Source organism: Phyllostomus hastatus, unplaced genomic scaffold (genome assembly GCF_019186645.2).
Source record: "Phyllostomus hastatus isolate PE091 unplaced genomic scaffold, TTU_PhHast_1.1 phas_contig_58, whole genome shotgun sequence".
NCBI classification, from domain to species: domain Eukaryota; kingdom Metazoa; phylum Chordata; class Mammalia; order Chiroptera; family Phyllostomidae; genus Phyllostomus; species Phyllostomus hastatus.
In genome coordinates, this window is record NW_025333916.1 from 25,175,698 (window position 1) to 25,195,989 (window position 20,292).

A 20,292-nucleotide genomic window follows, 5' to 3' on the forward strand; every position below is an offset into this window, starting at 1 on the left:
CTTTCTCCTTTATATCCAGGCGTGTTCTTTCTAAGCCTTTAATGCACACTATCACAGGTCTCTTTCTTAAATTCTGCTCTAAGTTTTCATGTTATTCTACATTTCTGTGATTAAAAAATTTTTTAAGTTGTTAAAAATTTCAATTGTCCTGGCTGGCGTAGCTCAGTGGATTGAGCGCGGGCTGTGAACCAAAGTGTCGCAGGTTCGATTCCCAGCCAGGGTACATGCCTGGGTTGCAGGCCAGGTCCCCAGCAACCGCACATTGATGTTTCTCTCTCTCTCCCCCGCTCCCTTCCCTCTCTAAAAATAAATAAATAAAATCTTTAAAAAAAAATTTCAAATGTCACATTGAATGAGAAAGAAAGCACTATAAAGGAGTTTAAGACCTAATCAGATTCTTGTTAAAAAACAAAGACTTGTGTTCCTGTATAATATATCCAAAAGCAGTTATCAAATGCAATTTTGTGTAAAAGTTATTTTTAGCCCTGGCTGGCGTAGCTCAGTGGATTGAGCGTGGGCTTCAAACCAAAGCGTCACAGGTTCGATTCCCAGTCAGGGCACATACCTGGGTTGCAGGCCATGGCCCCCAGCAACCGCACACTGATGTTTCTCTCTCTCTTACTCCCTCCCTTCCCTCTCTAAAAAATAAATAAAATCTTAAAAAAAGAGTTATTTTTACAAAATCTTTTTGTCGCTAATATTGACAATATCTCTTTCCACCTTTTAAACAATCTTCTCTAATCCAATTCAGATATATTTTATGTTCTGTAATCTCTTGTATTCTGGGATAAATTAAATCATTTTTCCTTTTGAATTAACCTACTTATTTATGAAGATGTGTTTCTAACTTACAAAACAAAAGGACAAATTAAAAATATGTATTTTGGTGGGGAAAAAACTATGTATATACCTTTGATTTGTTAAGTGAAATTATGCAAAACACAGCAGTTGACGAAATGTGTGTATGCACCAAGATTTTAACTCACCTGAAAAAAATTAAATTTTGCTTTTGAATGGTACAGTAAAACACATGTGGACATTATTGCCAGGGACATTCATGAAACCAGTATCTCTTTTCAGTCGGGTGGCAGAGGGAAATGCACTTTCCTTCAGGCATCCTTAGTAAATTCTTTGACTTTTACAAAATATTCCCAATCCCAGTATTACTCTACACTAAAAGGCAGCTATTTCCCCTTATTTTCTGCTTCTTATTCTCACTGCCTCATTAATTTTTGCTAGAATAAGCCAACATTAAAGACATAATACTGTCAGAATCTCTTCCAGAAATACATTGTGATGCCCCAGTCAGTTCTAGTCAACACATAACCACTGCCACTGAGTCCACCTGTTTTAAACATACCTTTCCATACCTATCTCAGTCTCAGAGGGCAAAACGATTACACAAGGGCAAAAAAATGCTTGAAATTTACCCTTGGGGAAATGAACTGACAAAGCTGACAACAGCAAAGCTGAGTACAAGGCTTGTCTCTGTGTGAAACTGAACAGACAAAAGAAACCCTTAAATGAACAGCTGTGCACAAATCTCAAATGTGGACCATTTCCAACAATAAGGAGTGGTTTTCAAATCAAGGTGGTTTCCATTTAAGAAAAGTATTCGGTTATCTTTTTTCTCATGAAGGCCAGGCACACGCTCTCGGCACTGATGCTCCAGCTGACACTGCCCACGAAGGGAGAGAAATCCCTCCACTTGTACACTAACTGGGGGACTGGGTTTCAGCTGCAGGCACTGCGTTCCTGGAGAGGAAACCGAGGACCGACACAAGGTTATAAAAACAACGGTTTCTTCTCCCCTGAGTTCTGTGGTCATTTTATTACTCTCTACATTTTTCCATACAGATCACATTAATGTTAAATATACTTATATTAGACTTACCCTCTATTTTCCTAAAAATGATTATTGAAACATACTACCATTTATAAGAATAAAAAAGCAGTAAGTATTTAATTCAATAACAACTACAAGAGCAGTGTTTAAAGACACTCACTAAACAGGTTCTCAGATACCATCTGCCTAGAACTAAACCCTCACCTCACAAACACAATTTCTAGTTAGGCACCATATAGAAGTTCAGGTAAAGTTGTCGAAACTTCTGCCCAGAGTATTTCAGTGCAACCCATTAAGCAATCCCTCATCAATACTGACCTTGCTGCTCACTTTCTGCTTCAGTTTTCGAAGAACCTGGTGCAACAGGAAGGGGTCGAGGTGGCCGGGGCTTTGGGGTGGGAGGTGAGATTTTTTTCCTTCCAATATATTCTACATAAGTTCCTGGAAAGTCCCCTCTCTCCCCTGTGGTTTCATTGTAGCCATTTAACCAGCCAATATCTTCTGGCCTGGCTTCCTGTCCGTCACTGAATCCGAGAGCTAGTAAGGACCCCTTATTCACCGTCAATATATCACCCAAGTGCAAGTCAATATCTTCTTCTCGTTCCTTTTTATAGTCATACAGTGCTCTGTACTGGTACGCCTCGGCACTCATGCTTGCAAACCTGTGACCATGCGACAGGTGAGGCTGTTCCACGCTGCAGGCTCGTTTACGCTTCTGTGGAACGTGAACTCAGAGAGTGTGTTAAGATTCCTAGTATGTGTCCAGCAGAGGACAAAGGACAACTCTCCAAAGGTTTAAGAGAGGTGACTGGCCATTGGCTGTCCATCTGTCCTCCATCAATGGTGCGACTGAAGACAGGGCTCCGCTCCCTCTGCAGTCCACAGTTCTTGCACCGGCTTCCTTTTCAGCAACTTGCCAGCCCCGGGGCTGCAGGCTGACTCTCCAGGCGAGGCCCAATCCTTTCTGACACGCTCGTCACACTGTCCATCTGTCGTCTGATTTCACTGTTGCACTCGATGCGCGAGCTTCACCTAGCAAAGGGAAAACAAGACTTATGAATGAGTATCGCACTTTGCCATCTGTGTGAATTTGAATTTCTACTTCCATTCAACCAGTACTTAATCAGTCTGGCAGTTGTACACGGGCCAGCGTGCTACTGTTTGACAGCATATTGACAACAAAGATTAATGAGATGGTCCCTGCCTTCCTAGCGCACTAGGCAGGGGTGGAAATAGTGCTGGCGTGTGGCCCTGCCACACCAGAGATAAGACTGGTTGGTACATGAGGAAACGGCACACAAGAACATTAGGTTAATACCAGAAAACAGCAGAGACGAAACGTTGCGGAGTTCAGAGGAGGGAGAGACAACTTCTAACAGCAGGAACCTGAAGACAGAATGGAATGTGTGGCATGACCTTAGACACAGATGTGACTAAGCAAGTATCACATTTGGGAAAGAGCGAGAACAGGGAACCTAAACGTCGAGACGCAAAGAGGGAGCCTCGCTGACGTCTGAGAAAGCAGGCTTCAGTCTGTTAGTGTTGAGGAGAGTAACGAGAACTCAAGGAGTTAAGGAACTGAAGAGGAAGTAGAGCCGGTGGCTGCAGATTACTCTATGAAGATAGTTTAGTGGAGGGAGAAATGGGAAATGAAAGTTTTTTTTTCTTTTTCTTTTTTTAACACAGTGGAGACAGAGGAATTAGAGTCAAAGATTCTCTAAGTTAGTGAGTTAGTAAGTTCACGTTGGGCTGCCAATACAAAAGTGTGCACACGTAGACACTTTGCACTCCATTTATTTTTCAGCATTTTCTTTATTATAAAGAGTCAAAGCAACCTAAAGGTTTCAGTTAAGCTGGCTGAATAATAAAGCAATAAAATCAATAGCCACACAATTTCTGTGTGCTGTATCAAAGAGAGCTTGCATAAGTTTTACAGCGTGGAACACTTTGGAAGTTTAATATTATAGGCACTCTTCAGTGTAGGCATCTTAAGAAGCAAAATCTAATCACAGAGTAATTGTTATGTTGGCATTCAGAAGTGTAAAGTATTCAACTTTATATGGCTAAAGCCTCTTAGCTGTAATATAATAACACTCGTAGGAGAGTTACATATTAAAAGAAGCAAAACAAACACTGGAAATCTTTGTGTAGCAAGAATATTCATTTGGGTTAGTATTCTACTTTGTATTTCAGTTGTTAGAGAAAAAAATTAAGGCAACCAGCAGAGTGGATGAAGAAAATAAACTATATTATGTTTGAAGACAGCCTCTCTTTTTGCTAGATCCAGAATCAAATTAAATATTCACTGCATAAATTCACACAAAAATGTAGACTTAGCAAATCTCATTTTTAGTACAAATGTACTCTGTACAAATGAGACACAGAGCTCTAAAGAATATAAAAATTTACATATCTGTAAATGCCTGGAAACCAGGCAACATGCCCAAGAATAATGCAATTCCTCCAAATCTGCCTTGAAATTTTTGTTAGCTTTTCCAGGCAGTGTATGTCTTTTTGGAGGAAGAAAAAAAAAATCCTCAACCAGTAGGCTGGTAGATCTTTCTTCCAACTGCTGCCTATGGCTTCCTCTATTTCAACAACCCAGTGGGCCAGTTTGGTGAGATTCTTAACAGAATTTCAGCAACCACCAAGCCTCTGCTCACCACATACCTATGTAGCTACCCATGTTCCTCACCAGGGGACACTGTAGTAAGAAAGGCTCTGTGTCTGCTGAAGATATTACAAACCTGAAAACTGTGCTTAAGTTGGCCTGAGGCTAAATTTGTTCGAAGACAAAAATAACCCTGAGGAACCTTCTGGCTTTAATGAGGCCAGAGTAGCAATCTCTGCCATATATGCCAGAGACCCCCCGAATGTCTCTACAAATTCCCCCTCCCTCACCACTTGCAAAAAGAAGCCTAACAGGCTGTGTAAGATAAATCCTGTTCAGAGCCCTGGGCCCTCGTCTGATAAAAAGAACCCCAGATCTCCTGTGACTCTAGGACTGAAGGCTGAACACACCATTCCTATCTTCTGGGACTTCACCATCAAGGCTAGGGAGATCAATCAAAACAATTCAAGATCGGCCAGGATTCAGTGCCAAGTAAGTGGCTGGAGAGCAATGTTGTAAAAGAAGAGGGAGAGTTGACTAGTCACTTGGGCGACGACTGGATAGTGTCCTAGGGCGAGGTACACAGTGTCCTTGGCTAAGAAGAGGCAGGCACCGCTGTCCTACTACACACTGCACACTTGCTCCTGACCACCAGGCCCGTTTAAACGATCGTTGTTGTCGTCGTGGTCACCATCTGATACTGGGGAGCTGTTCAGTCATCATCTAATATTTGTTGGGAGCCATATGTGTATTAACACATTCAATACAATACAATTAACACATTCAACAGCAAGATAATCACAAGGCAGGTACTATCCATAACTCTTACTTTACATGGGAGGAACTGAGGTGCAAAGAATTTAGTGTCTTGGCCATGATAACACTGAGCAATTGACAGAGGGAACCAGGATTCAGATCTGGGCAGTCTGGCCCCAGAGCCACCACTTTTACCACCACTGGAATCTACTGCCCAAACTCGCTTCAATGCCCAAGGACAGCCCAGATACGTCCATGGGGTCAACAATGCAGATTCCTTGCCCACACACTCTGACCTCTGTTTTTTACTCTCTGTGACAGCAGCCTTACTGCTTGTGTGTGTGGCTCTTTCGCAAACACACCTGCATAAAAAGAAGCCATTATAACTCAGCAGCAGTTCAGTCAAGTCCAAGACCCAGCATTTAGGACCATGCAAATTTCCTTCCAAAGAGACTTCATTAAAATGCGTGGTTGCCAAAGAAGTCCATAAACTAGTGAATAAAAGAATATGGGCACATCACTTCTGGAAGGCTGCCCACTTCTGGAATCCTGCCCATTTCTGCTCTGTGAGCTTAAGCTTCTGCCACCTGTATCCCTGTCGGCATCTGTGCCCCCTGTGGCCATCCCAGGCTCCGCACTGCACAATTTCTAAAAACTCAGTTTCCCCTTAGGGGGATATGTGAAGTATCAATCCACAGTCACAAGGGCGATCACATCTGGAGGCCTGACAAGTTCCCTATTCTCTCGCCCTCTGGTTCTCCACAGGAATGCAGAAGGCTCAGCAGCCTGAGGCGCTGGCAACAACTGTGTCATCCTCCAGAGATCAGTGGAGCCCTAAGCAGTCAGATCTGCAGCGTCTGTGTTGCCCAGATCCACAAGATTTCACCTCCAGTCTCCTTGGCTACACACAACTGTCCATTGAACTATCTCCGCCCGGCGCTAGCATAATTATTCACAAAGTAAAGGTTTTTTATATGTGGACAATATCCACCATCCACAAGTTAATGTTTTCAAATAAACAAGGTGATGTTATGATATCTAGTCTCCAAGCTAATGCATATGTATATTGCTATAACAAAAGGTATAAAAGAATCTTACGAATAACAAATTAACTTACTCTTATATTACATCACATAAACAGTTCAAACTTTCCTTTAAGGGAATGATTTTGCTCCAGTCTTTCAATTCTTTTAAAGACTACACACAATACTGTTAGTTGGAAGTATATTTCCTCGCTCTGCTAAGATACTGAGCAATTCTCATTCTGTTTCTCAAAATCAATATTGTTTCTGATGCCTGACAAGAAGCAACCATGACTTTTTAATGTACAACTGCTTGAAAGTAAAATTTCAATTTAACCCTATAACCTACAGGGATTTTGGCAAAGAACTAAACAACATTCCTTGACAAGTCCTTCGATTTTGTTAACTTACTCATTCCCCTTTTACAAAGGACAAGGATGTAGCAAACTTGGTGAGAGGCAGGAATAAAGGATATTTTTAAATCACTTTAAATAAATCAAGACTATATCCTGATCATATGATTCTATCCTGCGATAAAATGAGCAATTTGGCACCGGGTCTCAGCACAAAATGGGTCTGCAATCCAGATGCAAAGGCTGTGGAGGGTTCCTGGGCCCTGGCCTCATCTCCCTGCATCCCATCTCTCCCTCCTCAGCGTGCTACTTCTGAGTGCAGGGCAAGCTCCCCACTTAAGGTCACAGTCTTTTTTTTTTTTTTTTTTAAGATTTTATGTATTTATTTTTAGGGATGGAGGAAAGGCAGGGGAAAGGGAAACATCAATGTGTGGTTACCTCTCAGGCACCCCCTACTGGGACCTGGCCCACAACACAGACATGCGCCGTGACTGGGAATCAAACCAGTGACCCTTGGGTTCACAGGCCAGCACTCAATCCACTGAGCCACACCAGCCAGGGCCTAAATTCACACAGTCTTTAAAAAACAAAAATCATCATTTAAAAATCTTTCCACTTTTCAGATATGTCCCAAAAATCATAAAAATCAAACTGAACCGAAGTCAAAATTTCCAAGTAAACAATGAATTTCAACTTAAAATGAAGTATTCTGGATAAATTTTATGGCATATGAATTTTACCTTAATTAAAACAAAATTTAAAAGATGAGATCAGATTAATCCTGAAGTCACAGTCATCAATTATCTCCATCAATTTTCAAACCAACCAGAACATGCTGCTACCTGCCATGCTCAGGGCTGAGTTTGCTCTGTGGGGAAGCAGGGTATCCAGGTCAAGACTCCTGCCTGCAGGCCTTTTTGGGGGTGGGGATTAGGGTGGGGGCCCAGGACAAACCCAGGTGAAACAAGGAGGAAGGTTAAGGCGGAAAGACTATCCAGAAAGCAAAGTGAAGGCCTGGCGCCACAGCCTGCAGCAGGGGCAGAGGGAGAGACCCAGGCTCAGCTGGAGGCAGCTCTTAAGCTCAGAGATCATCACCTGGAGGCAGGAAGAAAGGCTGATGATGCAAGCACTCAGGCAGCAGCTTCCCAGGCCTGAGAGGGCCTGAGAATATTGTACTACCCAGGAATGGCCACCATGCTGACCATTCTGGCTCTTTGCACTATCACCGAAAAGAGGCCCTGAGGAGGCGCCACAGAACCAGAGGGCTGAAGTATACAATCTAATTCCCTCCTCTTGTTAACAAACAAAGCACTAAGCTTTAGACTCAGCAGCTGTCCCCATCAGTGCCTCGATTTGCAAATTTGGGCAAGTTACTTAAACCTCTGTGTGGCACAATTTTAGTATCTTTGAGGTAGATACAAAAAAAGCAAGCCTATAGCTCATAGGGTTATTATGAAGATTAAATTAAATTGCATATATAAAGCACTGAGCTTCATGCTTGATAGTTAGAGCTTAATAATTAAAACTGACACAGTGCTTACCATGAGCCAGGCTTAGTACTTACAAGTTTTGTGCCTACCCAACTCATTTAATCCTTACAGACACCATAGGTACAATTATTGTCCCCATATCACAGATGAGAAAACAAGCAGGGAAGTTAATTTACCCGAAGTTACATAACTAGTAACTGGCAGCTATGGTATTATTACTATTGCTACTACTGTTAGTAATAGTATTGAATGGAACTGCCATTTATACGATTCCTATTTAAAAAAAGGAACTGTTTGCCAGGAATTTTCTTTTGGGTTGCTCCTAAATGCTGCAAACTGTTCTACAGGAGTCCTGAAGCTAGCCACAATAAAACTCTCTGCTGTTTTAAACTCCCCTTAACTCCTCAGAGTAAACAGATACACACAGGTAGATAAAGGCTGCATGTGGACTTTGCCCATCTAGTCGTCTGCACGTCTGAGGCAGAGGGTGTCTCTTCAAAGGTCAGAGCAGAGGAGACTTAGGAGGCAGCAAGGGTGTGTGGGCGTGTGTGTAAGGTAGTGGGTGGAGTTAGGGGACAACACAGCACTCCAACAGGGTTTGATTGCACTCGCTAGCTGTCTGAAAAAGATGAGGGCACAAATGCAATCTTCCAGGGACTGAAGGCAGCAGAGTCCTCATGTTACAGCCCCACCTCTGGGGGCTGAGCCCTGAGTCTAGACCACTGGGGGTCCAGTGAGGGGGCAAAGGGCAAGGCACAATGGCCCAGGCACCTGGCTTTATAAAGTACTCCACCCACTGGTGGAGTCTCCTTACATTTTGGCCAGATTTCTCTGACTTAAATAATAGGGGGAGGAGAAGGGGTTCGTTAACCTGAAAACTATTTTGACTACAGGTGCCTGTAGGTATGTCTTTGATTTACCTTAAGAAAAACAATGCTGGGAAGATTTTAAAAATCTCCAAAGACGTTTTTATAGTAGGATTTTTTAAAAGCAAAATCTATACTACATTCATTTTACCATTAAAAAAAAAAAACTAACATAAGCCAAAGAGACAAGTTTATGCGTGATTACAGTCTATTTTTCAGCTCATCTGGTATAATGTACATGAAAAGGCTTTTAATTGCCACACTTTTTGGCAACTTATTCCAATAAGAGCATTGGTAGAATTGTGGCAAGTAATCACATTAGGGGGTATAGGTGAAGGAGATAGGGGTTTAAAAGGCAGTAAATAATATAAATATTTTAAAAACTAATTACAGGCTAAGTTTTTGGTTTAAAAATGTTATATAATTTATATTATGCCTTCTAAGGTAAAAACTAATTGATAACCCCTTCCTTCTCTTAATAAGTAACTTTTTCACCTTCTTAGGGCTTCCCTGAGATGCTCCATTCCCTTGCCTTCACTGGCCAATCCCTGTGCCCTCCAGAAAAGGGAGATCTGTGAGGAGCCTCTCTAAAATGTACAGTATACTGAAAACAGTACTTCCCATTTTGTCTGCATTGTGTATGCCTCAGATGTGAGAATTAAAAGCAAAACCCCAAATGCAAACATTATCTCAACTTTCTACAGTCTACCTGGCCACAAAATGTTTTTTCAATCTGTTCGTGCACCATCTCTTTATTCAATAAAATACATTTTGCAAATTATAAGATGCAAGCACAATAAAAGCTAACCTAGAATTGTTCCTATTTCAATGAACAATCTTACAGAATATGGCTTTTTAGAATATTCCCCTAAACTACCAAAGGAAAAAAATTTCAACCAACATACTAACCTAAAACTTACACGGCATTCATGGAAAAGCTTAATTGGAGGTTTGGCCAACACTTTTAACACAAAATTTGGGTAAGTGCAGTAGGTTTGCATTTGAGACACAAAACTCTTCTAAAATCAGCTGTCCAATGGATGACCCCAGCAGTTAAATGCATACTCCCTCAACCACTGTCAATAACCAAAATATGTATTACCTATAATTTACTGTATACACTTCTGTTTCCCAAAACCAACCTTATGCTGTGGGGATTTCCTGATCTTAATAAATTTCAATTTCAAGAAATAGCTAATGGTAGACAATAAATCAATGGGAAGTGAAATGCTTTTTTCACACTGGCTGTCATCATCACAGATGTGAAAAGACACAGTGATATCATCATTTTACAAAAGTAGATAAAACAGCAGATAACAGTGTGTATGTACATTGCAGAGTTCTGTTATGCAACTGGCAAGAACAGGCCCCAAATCAAGATGAAAGTTTAAAAAAGCAAATGCATGTAACACTTTGAAAACCAGTATCAGATACCTAAAACTTTCTTCCAACCATAAACACCTATACACTTCAACAGAAAAGGTACGACTCTTTACTACCTACCAGCAACTGGCATATAAAAGCAGAGGCAGCCAGCACTGGCATGACCCAACTTCTGCAGGGCAGGCGGCCTCCTCCACTGGCCTTCCCAGTTTGAACTTTGATTTTGAACCAAACACACCTTCCCAAACTTCAAAAGGAACTCCCCTCAAAATCACTCTTAGGGTATTTTGTTTGTAGTGATCGAAATATTTGCTTCCCAAAGTTTAAGCAACTTTTGTTCCTAAAACACCCATCATCTTCTGCTTTTAAACTGATTATTTCAAGAACAGTGAAATCTGTCAAAAAATTATAGCTGGGGGCAGGGGGTGCTTTTAATTTTCTTTTCAACAACAAAAGATGTTTGTAGGTTTCTGTGCAAAAGTCACCAAAGTCCCAATGATACTACACCTTGAAGATGCATTACTGATTGCCTGCCTCAGAAATGAACCTGTTAACCTACTCCAACCTTTCCTAGCTAATATCTCCCTGTCTTAAAAGTTGCCAAAATGCAACACAAGGTAATGAAATATTCAAATACAACTGCACCTTAAGCCCGAGTCAATAAGCTTTGTGAATGTCCCGCCTAACAACTCAAACTTGAAATGACACACTGAAATGACAATCTCATGCTGCATTCAAAACCCGGAACTGCTTTATCCATTCGTACTTCGTACTGACAAAGAGGAAAAGGAAAGAAAAAAAATCCTATGGCTTCTAAAGTCCTAAACCCCACCTCCCAAAAGAGTGAACTCACACTCAGGTGCCAAGAGCGCTGCAGCTCCACCAGGATTCACGTTGAAAGTGGGACCTTTTCGATATTAAGAGCGCCCAGAGAAGCATAAGAATGTCCCCCAATCCAGTTCACACACATTCTGCATTCAACGTGTAACAGCCATTCTATTTACACCCTTAAATTTCATGCTCCATTTCTGGTTACCAAAGTACATTTCTGGACTGGAGTGGTTGGCCTGAGCTTTTCAGTTCTCTTTGTCTGGTGATCTGCCGGGCAGTTTCTGCCCATGGGAAGTGAATGTTAGAGCTGTGGTTTCCAAACTGTTCCCCACGATATTTTAGCTCGGGCTTGCATGCTCTCTTGCGCTCCCTAACCGGCTCCATATTGCTGAGCAAGTCCCTCCAGTCTCACTCCGCGCTACAAAAAGCTGGATTTCCGGCTGTTCCAAGACCACACTAAACGTGTCTCCAACAACCTGCCCAGGCCCGGCCGGCACTAGACACTGAGTTGGGGCCCCAGCGATCAGCCGCCCCGAGGCGCACTTCCTCTACCCCGGAAGAGGAGGGAGGCAAACTTCGGAGAGGTGGGGGTGGCTGGTTGTGAGCTCTGGGGACCACCACCGCCCCGCCCGCCGGGGTAAGGGCCGGAGTAGCGACCCTGGTTGCAGCTGAGGGCGCGGAGGAAGGCAATGCTCCCTCCCTCGCGCTAGCGCAAAGGCAGCGGTCAGGAAGCTCTCCTCCGGTGAAGGACCCCGGAAAACTGCATAAAGGCGACAGTGAGGAACCTCAGAAATGTGCGGAGACTGAACGGTGGGGGAAAGCCGGAGGTTTCCTGCAACTCCAAGGACGGATGCACCCGGCAGCGTGCAGACCCAGCTCGAAAGGACCGGCAAACAGAAGCCAGAACGTTGGCCACGAGCCGGGCCCAGGGCAGGCGGGAGATGCCGGGGGCGGTGAGGAAGACGGGTGACCCACTGCTTTCCTCCCGCTCAGCTCCACTGAAAAAGCCGCTGCCGGTGACAGGAAGAGAGGCGACAGCCGCGCGCGCGCACGCACAGCCTCCCCCTCCCGAGCACACACACCCGGACCCGGTGCCACCGCCTACCTCCCCTACTGGCCGGCTTCCTTCCTCTCGCTGGCCGGGGCTGCAGTGGCGGCCTCCTGCACACACAGCTCTGACACGCCTCTGACCCGGCTCCGACCCACCGACGTTCGCGATCCGAGTTCTCGGTCTCCGACCCGCTCGCCAGCCGCTGCAGCCACCGCTTCCTCCAACTCCGCTACAGCTGCTCGCGACTCCTCTCCGTCAGCTCGCAGCTCCGGCGCCCAGCTCGGTCCCCGCCTTCAGTCCGGCCCCGTGCGCCCCGCCCCCGAGCCCGCGCCAACCAGCGCCCGAGTCTCCGCCCCCCTCTGCTGGCGCTGCGCCCACCACTGCTGCCACTCTCAGAGCCCGGCTCCCAACCCGGCAGCCAGGAGGCGGAGCTCCACCCCTGCGGACCTTTCCTGTTGCCCAGCTAGCCAGTGGCCCTGCTCGCCTACCGCCCCCTCCACTGGGATGCCCTGGCCGCTGGAACGTGTGTTACCTCCACTGTGGAGCGCTCTGGGTTTGAGTCCTCTGGGATGGCCAGGCTGCTGTTCGCCTATGGTGGAGCCGAGTCGCCTGCTGGGTGTCTCCCAGACCAGAGACAGTGGGGTTGGAGGAGGTCGAGAACAAGTTCAGACTTAGAGGTTGCGTCTCCAATCTGAGTGTCTTGAAACAAACCCCAGCCTCTTTCGAGCTTCCAGCCCCCCAGCACAGTGGCTGGGAGGACACAGATTCCAGAGCTCGCCAAAGCCCGGAGGCCCTGCAATTCCTAGCCTCGCCAGCACAGCCTCTGTCTGGAGTGAGCGGAAAAACCACGCCACCCCGCGCGGCTCCTGGGGGTGAAGGAGGGGTGAAAGGGTGAACCGGAGGGACGAGTGCCCGCAGCCTGCTGTGAAATCCAAGAGCCTGGCACCGCCGCCACCGGGAGCCAGGCGGGTCCGCGAGAAGAGAGTTTTATGAGGGCGCACGCTGGCTGATCCCTTCCAGTCCTGAGATGACGGAGCAAATGTAGGTCGCTCAGGCAGACTGGAGCCCTTTAGTTGTTCATAGGGTCAGCTGAGGAAGCTCACGTGAATTATATTGTCCCACAAATCTGTTACCTTTCAAAGGCAGATTCTTTAACTAATAATCATTGCTTAAGTTGACCCCCCAAAAACCTGATTTTGGTTCAGACCTTCCACTGACAAGTAAGATGGGATGCCAGCACCTTATGTTCCGCTCTTTTCCTTTAAATCATTTAAGAGTCGCTTTTTAACAAGCTCTTTCCAGATTCCTCCTTCTGCAGTTTTGAGATCTGTGCTCGCCCAGCCTGCTTGCACCAGTGCCCTTTTTACAGCTCTTTCCCAATTTCCTTGCGAGAATATTACTTTCTTTTTTTTTTTTAAACCAAGCACTTAGACTTTTGTCAAACTTTGAGTTTGGTGGTTTATTCCAGTGGATGATGGAAGCAGAAGAAAGAACATTCTGAAATGTATTGACTGTCATTAGAAAACATAGTAATCATTTTTAAAGGTGACTCACATTCTAACAGAAAAGTTCCACTTTGGGTTATTCAGGCAATAGCATCTCTATTATTCCAGTATGTCTCCTGAAGTGGTGATGCAGAAGCAGACAGCTACCAACATGTTTAAGAATCCACTCTATCTAAAAGTATTGTAAATATGAAGTCTACCAAGCTACATCCTTTCCACCCACTATGTAAAATGAAAGACCTCAGATATTGTTTGTCTGAGCGTGGTAAATAAGATGAGGTTCCTCACCCTGTGGTTGAATTGCTTTTATCCAATGCAATAGGCTGAGATGTAACTGCTGTGATGTTTACTGTATTTCCTTTGGACTTGAGTCCAAAGAAACCTTCCTTGCAATCTCCTGCTGTAGATGACCAGCTCCTGGAATGGGACTTTGGTACTGCTACAACTGGGGTTCTCTTCCCTTCAACCTAAAAATACCATGAAAGCCTAAATTGAACTTCTTTTCTAGATGGTCTTTCGTGACTTATTTCTAGTGTATGTTTTACTTTAAAAATGTTTTTTTCCCCAACATACTGGAACACATAGCATAAGTCCAAAGAGTGTCTATGGAAGGGCGATAGACCTTTTTTCATAAACTGAATAATTTCAGTCTGTGTCATCTATATTAAATTGGTACCTGTCATGTTACTAATATTAACATTTTTATTTCTTCTCATTTGCCATTGATTTCTATGAAATAATAAAAACAAAGGCAAAAATTAGCAGTATTCAAACTTTTAAAAAAGAACAACTTTTTCTTTAATAAAATCTTCTGTGGACTCCTAAAACAGAAGTATTATAAGAAGCCATGTGGTCAGGCCAAGAATGCTGGTAGGTCTTTGGGCCAGCAAGGTCCATATCTCCTGGCAATTTGTTGGAAATGCAAATTCTCTGTCCTCACTGAATCAGAAATACTGCGGGTGGAGCCTAGAAATCTGTTTAAATAAGCCTTCCAAATGGTGTGGTGCATGCTAGGGTTTGAGAACCATTGCTCTAGGCCCATGGCATCTGGGAACTCAGACAGAAAACAACTGTAATAAAACACTCAAATAAATGTGCAAACACCACAGTTCAATTAGTAATGACCAAACTGTTGGTTGACAGATGGTGCCATCACCAAGGAGCTCAAAATGTCAGAGGATGTATAATTTACCAAGGGGAGATTGTCACATACCACTGGTGACAGTGAAGGTGTTTTGGAAGTCATACTTAAGGGAGTCAAGGCCTTCTTCCCCCACCCATCTCCCTGTCACCTTGAAAGGCTGTCAGTGGCCGCCACAAGTGAGAAGTGTCCTCCCCAAAGAGGACCAGTAGGGAATTCTCATTTGCCACTATCACTCTGGCTTACCTCATGTGTGCGTGCTAGAATATGCTTCCATTAGACTTGAGTATGTATTTTAGGGTTCAAAAGAAGCAGGTAAAACAAATACAAATGCCTTAGGGCCTTCTTTCCCACAGAGAGGACCAGCATCATTGGCACCATCTAGAAGCTTGTTAGATAACCAAAATTTCAGGTCCTATTTCAGACCTACTCAATTGTAATCTGCATTTTTAACAAGATCCCCATGTGATTGATATGCAAATTAAATTTTGAGATGCTCTGTCTGAGACAGGGGTCCTCACCTGTGGCTACACATTTGGAATTGCCTGGGGAGCTTACAAAAAATCCCACTGCCTGGCCTGCACCCCTCGATGGATTATATCAAAACCTCTGGGGGTGTGACACAGGCATCAGTGCCTTTTAAGGTTCCTCATGTGATTCCATTGTGAAGCCATGTTTAAAAGAACCACTGCCTTGGAGGAACCAGTTAGGAAAGGTGACATCAGAGAAGTCAGCTAAGGAGAGACTGGAGCCCAAGTGGCTGGTCTTACAGGAAGCAGCTGATACTAGAGTTTAGCGATTGTTGCCACACAGAGATGCGAGCCCAGATTTGCCAGACCTTTCAATTTTCAGAGAGAAGCTAGAAAGAAATCCAGATTTGTAAGGGCAGTATCTCAATTATTAAATGCTGGTAATTAATCCAAAAATTTTTGAAACCTGGATTAGGCCACATAAGTGTGACAAGCACCAGTTTATGGTTTTATGATGCTGTATATCATAAAATTAAGTGAGCCTAAATATATATGTGTATTTGGCCAAGAAGAGAACTGACATGTCAGAGTGTCAAAGTGTTGATCTACGGGCCATGTATTTTGAATCTTCTGTTCACTGCAGCACCAACATTGCAGGCATTCAATGACTGAGAGTCGGTAATAGGTGAAATACCAGTGCTGGCAACCCTGGGGCAAAACACTACAGAATTTTGCCTGATATTTTTATTTGTCCCTCTCTGCTCTGATAGCTGAAGTGTTTGGGAGGGGGAAAAATCAACCTTTGTGTTGCTTAGCTTAAAATCTACTTTTGTGAGCTAACCAAGTTAAACATATATTTAAAAAAACATGAAAAAAAATTATTGCCTGGAATACTGCTTAGCATTTTGTTGCTTCTGGACTTGTACAAACTGCTCCTCTGATTGTAAACTCTGCTCTAGGCATCCTTATCTTTTGGAGCTCTTCAGTCCTTCTTCTTGGGGAGTAAGACTAAATAAGTCAACCAGTGTGAGATGGAGGTAGGTGAACCACCACAGTGACAGTTTCAGTTGAATTTTACTTTACTTGGTGTCTGCTCTCAAAATCCTTTGTAATACAGAAGCCAGACTTAAAGTTACAATGCAGTAATGTCAGCTGAGTTGATAAAATATAAAGCATAGAAACAAGTATTTGTGTAGTCATTTCAAGGGCCACTTTTTATTGTTGAATAACTCCAGCAGCTAATAGACTTCCTGGTACATAGTAGGCACTCAGTAAGGGAGAAAGGTCTGGAAGGTTAAACAAAACTCAACTCAGAATTCTTACATGTGTGATTGTTAAAGCAAGAAAATGCAAATGCTGTTCAGATAGGACCTCTGAGGGTCTGAATGGGTCAGAGATAGATTTAGGGACAGAGCAACCTGGCCACCCATGCTGCCAGTCTACAAGTGGTGCTAAAATATCACCGGGCATGGGGCAGTGGGAAGGCCACGTGCAAGGAAAAATGAATCTTGATGCTGATATCCCACCACATAAAAAACTGACTGGGAATTTGAATCTTCAAGTAGTATAGTATAGCCAAATAGTATTCCATTGTATGTATATGCCACAGTTTGTTTATTCATCTGTGATGAACACTTGGGTTGTTTCCAGCTTTTGGTTATTGTGAATAATGTTGCTATGAACATTGGCATATAAGTATCTATTTAAATCCCTTCTCATTGTGATTTTCATTTGCATTTCCCTAATAATTAAATATGTTGAGCTTCTATACATGAGTTTATTTGCCATCCATTTATCTTTAGTAAAGCATTCTAACCTTTTGTACATTTTTTAAAAACTGTATTGTTTGCTTTTTATTATTGTGTTGTGAGATTTTGTTACACATATATTTTGCAACTATTTTCTGTGGCTTTTTATTTTCATAAATGTCTTTTTAAAAATAATTTTTATGTTTTAATTACAGTTGACATACAATAGTGTATTAATTTCAAGTGTATAAGATAGTTATTAGACATTTATGTAACTTTAAAAGAGATCAACCTGATAAATCTATTAACTATCTGATACCATAATTAGATATTATAATGTTATGACTATATTCCTTATGCTATATTTTGTATCCCCATGACTATTTTTTAATATTTGTTTATTTTTATTATTTATGTGATTACTGTTATTCCCATTTTCCCCCCTTTCCTGACCTCCAGGCAGCCCCACCCTCTCCCCTCCCTAAACGAACATGCTAGTGTCTTTTGAGGAACAAAACTTTTCAATTTTGATGAAGTCCAATTAGTTGCTTTTTTCCTTTTTATGGTTCATGCTTTTTGTGTGCTAATATTTAAGAAATATTCTCCAAACCTATGTTTTCTTTTAGAAGTTCTACAGTTTCAATTCTTAAATGTATGTCTATGATCCATACTACAGCATGGATGAACTCTGAAAACTTTCAGAGTAAATGATGGTGTGGCTCAAGGGATGTTTCATTCTGGTTTTGGAAAACCTTTGTGCAGTGTCCTAAGCACCAAAGGAGCACATCTCCCTAGTGCACGGATTGCTTGTATCCTGCATCTCAGGAACTTTCTCCCTGGTACTGTCTGATAAACGTGGAATCACTCCTACTCTATAACATCTCTTTTTGTGGGCTCCATGAAGCTACCTTGCTTTGATTAAAAAGGTTTTACAGTAAACTTAGTTAGCTTTCAGCTTCCTGAGCTAACATCACATTCCCATCCTGCCTTTGAGACTAAAACGTAATCATCTTGTTTAGATGGAGTCATGCAAGACTTTTTTCCATCACTACTTACAGAGTCTCTCTCTTACATGGACTCATCGTGTGTTGTTGCTACATTGATTTCTTTCTTGGAGGGTCACCCATCCCCAAAGTTGTGAAGCCACTTTACTCCAACAAAGCAGTCACAGATTGTAGGTCCACGAGCATGTGTCATTTGAACTAAAGAAGTGGTTCTGAAACATTCTATCTTTTTTTTTAATTTGAAAATGAGCTTGCATTTGAAACATGACAAAAAACTGTAAATACAATGAAAAGCAAACTGATAAACTCTATTTGTTACTGATTCAACTAATTGGAAATCACTGGTAGGGGATTATAAACCTCACCCAAGCTTGGCGCACTGGCCCAATTGTTAGGGTGCTGTTACAGCTGTCTGGGTAAAAGGATTGGCTCAGATATGCTCGTGTTGGCACTGCTGGCATAAAAATTAAGGGCAAAGTCACACCGACAGATAATGAGCCCTTTATCAAGGAAACTGTGTTGGACAATCTCGCTGCTCAGAAAGAATTTTTCAAAAGAAACACCAGCCTTTGTTTCCGCCACTGGAGGGGATCCAGAACTGTCAGTGCTTCTGACAGAACCTAGCCCCAAGTATTCAGCCAGCTTTGCAGAATAAAGGAACACATTACCATCAGCCTCTCCAATCGAGCCCCTATCACACAGCCTTTTCTCGGGGTCTTGCCAAGCTATGCGTGCAAAGAAAACACTTTAGATCAGGTGAGGCTGTGTTGTGACAGTAACCATTTTTCTAAAATTGGTTAGAGTCTTCCTTTCATTTTAACACTCAAAAAACCCTTGTTGGGTGGCTGTATCACAATATTCACAAGGATTTCCTTTCTCCAGGTTTGAATAAAATGTATTTGGAATGCATGGCTACTAATAATTTAAGGTGTTTGGTAGGTTATTAGTTTCTTTAACCACTAATATGTTGGAAAAGCATATCTTATGTTTTCTGTTCTAAGAAGGAAGCCATGCTTATGGTGGCTTTTGTACTGAGTGTTAATGTTTGAAGAGGGCTCTTGTATGAATTGTCTTAAGGTGCCCACCTTGGGTGGCCAGCAGAACACATATTGGGATTGTCATCTTACAGAGGAAGTCGTGGACGCAGTCAGGCTGTGTGCTTTGGCCTGGGTGGCACAGGTGGTAAGCAGCAGAACCGAATCTCCACTTGGGCCTCTGACTCTAAGACTGCAGCACATGCCGCCTCACTGTTCAGGGACGCCCGCCTTCAGGTGAAGGAGCTGTTCATTTTGCACCAATAAAAATGAGCCACTTCTGCGCAACTTGCAGTCGAACCACTGATTATGAACTGGTCTCCCACCACTATACATCGAGGAGAAACTCTGAGAGGGCCCAAAGGACGTGGACTGATCAACACAGAATTTCAGGCCTCTGGGATCACCTCATCTCTCTCTCGGGGGAATCTTGAATTAGAGTTGGCAAGTGCCTCAGGCACAGAGCTTAATGCTCTAGTTTTTCAGATAAGGAAACTGAGTCCCAAAGAAGTCAGGTAACTGTCCTCATGTTACAAAGTTAATTGATGCTCAAGTCACACAGCTAATTAGTGACAGAATCATAGCAAGAAGCCAAGTCTGCTAAGTCCAGGCACAGGGCTCCCTGTTCTAGGCTGCGGCCTCACTGCTATCATTCTGGTTTAGCTAGTGCCTGGCAAATACTTGCCAAATATAACAGGCACCGTTGACTTATTAAAGAAAAGATTTATGACTCCCATACATGATTACAGGTCTGTCAACAATACCCTTGTAAAAGATTAATAATCGTGTACATAATATAGGCACTGTGCCACATGAAAAACAGGAGGAACTATGCAGGCTGATGATGCAATCTAAGGCAAAACTCCTTTAAACCTGAAATGCCATAAAATATTCTACCATACAATCCCATGGCAAAGTAGTTGGCAATTCCTGCTATATTTTTTAGTCACTGAATTCGAAGAGGAAAAAAGAATACACATTTGTGCCCAAGCCATTTGGGGCTTGGTCTGCCACAAAGGTCGGCACGGCCCCAATCCACTGTCACCATCTCTTTTCCACAGTCCACGTTGGACCCCACAAAAATCATTCCCTAATAGCTCCCTCCTTTGGGGAGCCTTCCGTCACCAATACCTCGGTGATACTGAAAGCCTAGCATTCTTCCTCAGGAGAGGTGTCTTTGC

At 43.1% G+C, this 20,292-nt stretch overlaps 1 protein-coding gene across 1 annotated transcript in view; it reads right to left on the bottom strand.

The window, feature by feature from the left end:
• The window catches only part of PIK3R1 (phosphoinositide-3-kinase regulatory subunit 1), an 83,028-nt gene extending 70,535 nt beyond the window's left edge, over positions 1–12,493 (bottom strand). Inside the window, exons 1-2 of the mRNA XM_045847720.1 lie at positions 12,264–12,493; positions 2,165–2,878 (exon numbers count right to left, since the gene is read on the bottom strand). Coding sequence (XP_045703676.1) covers positions 2,165–2,498 — 334 coding nt within the window. The 5' untranslated portion in view covers positions 2,499–2,878; positions 12,264–12,493. The remainder of the gene's footprint in view (positions 1–2,164; positions 2,879–12,263) is intronic.
• Positions 12,494–20,292: the final 7,799 nt, after the last annotated feature.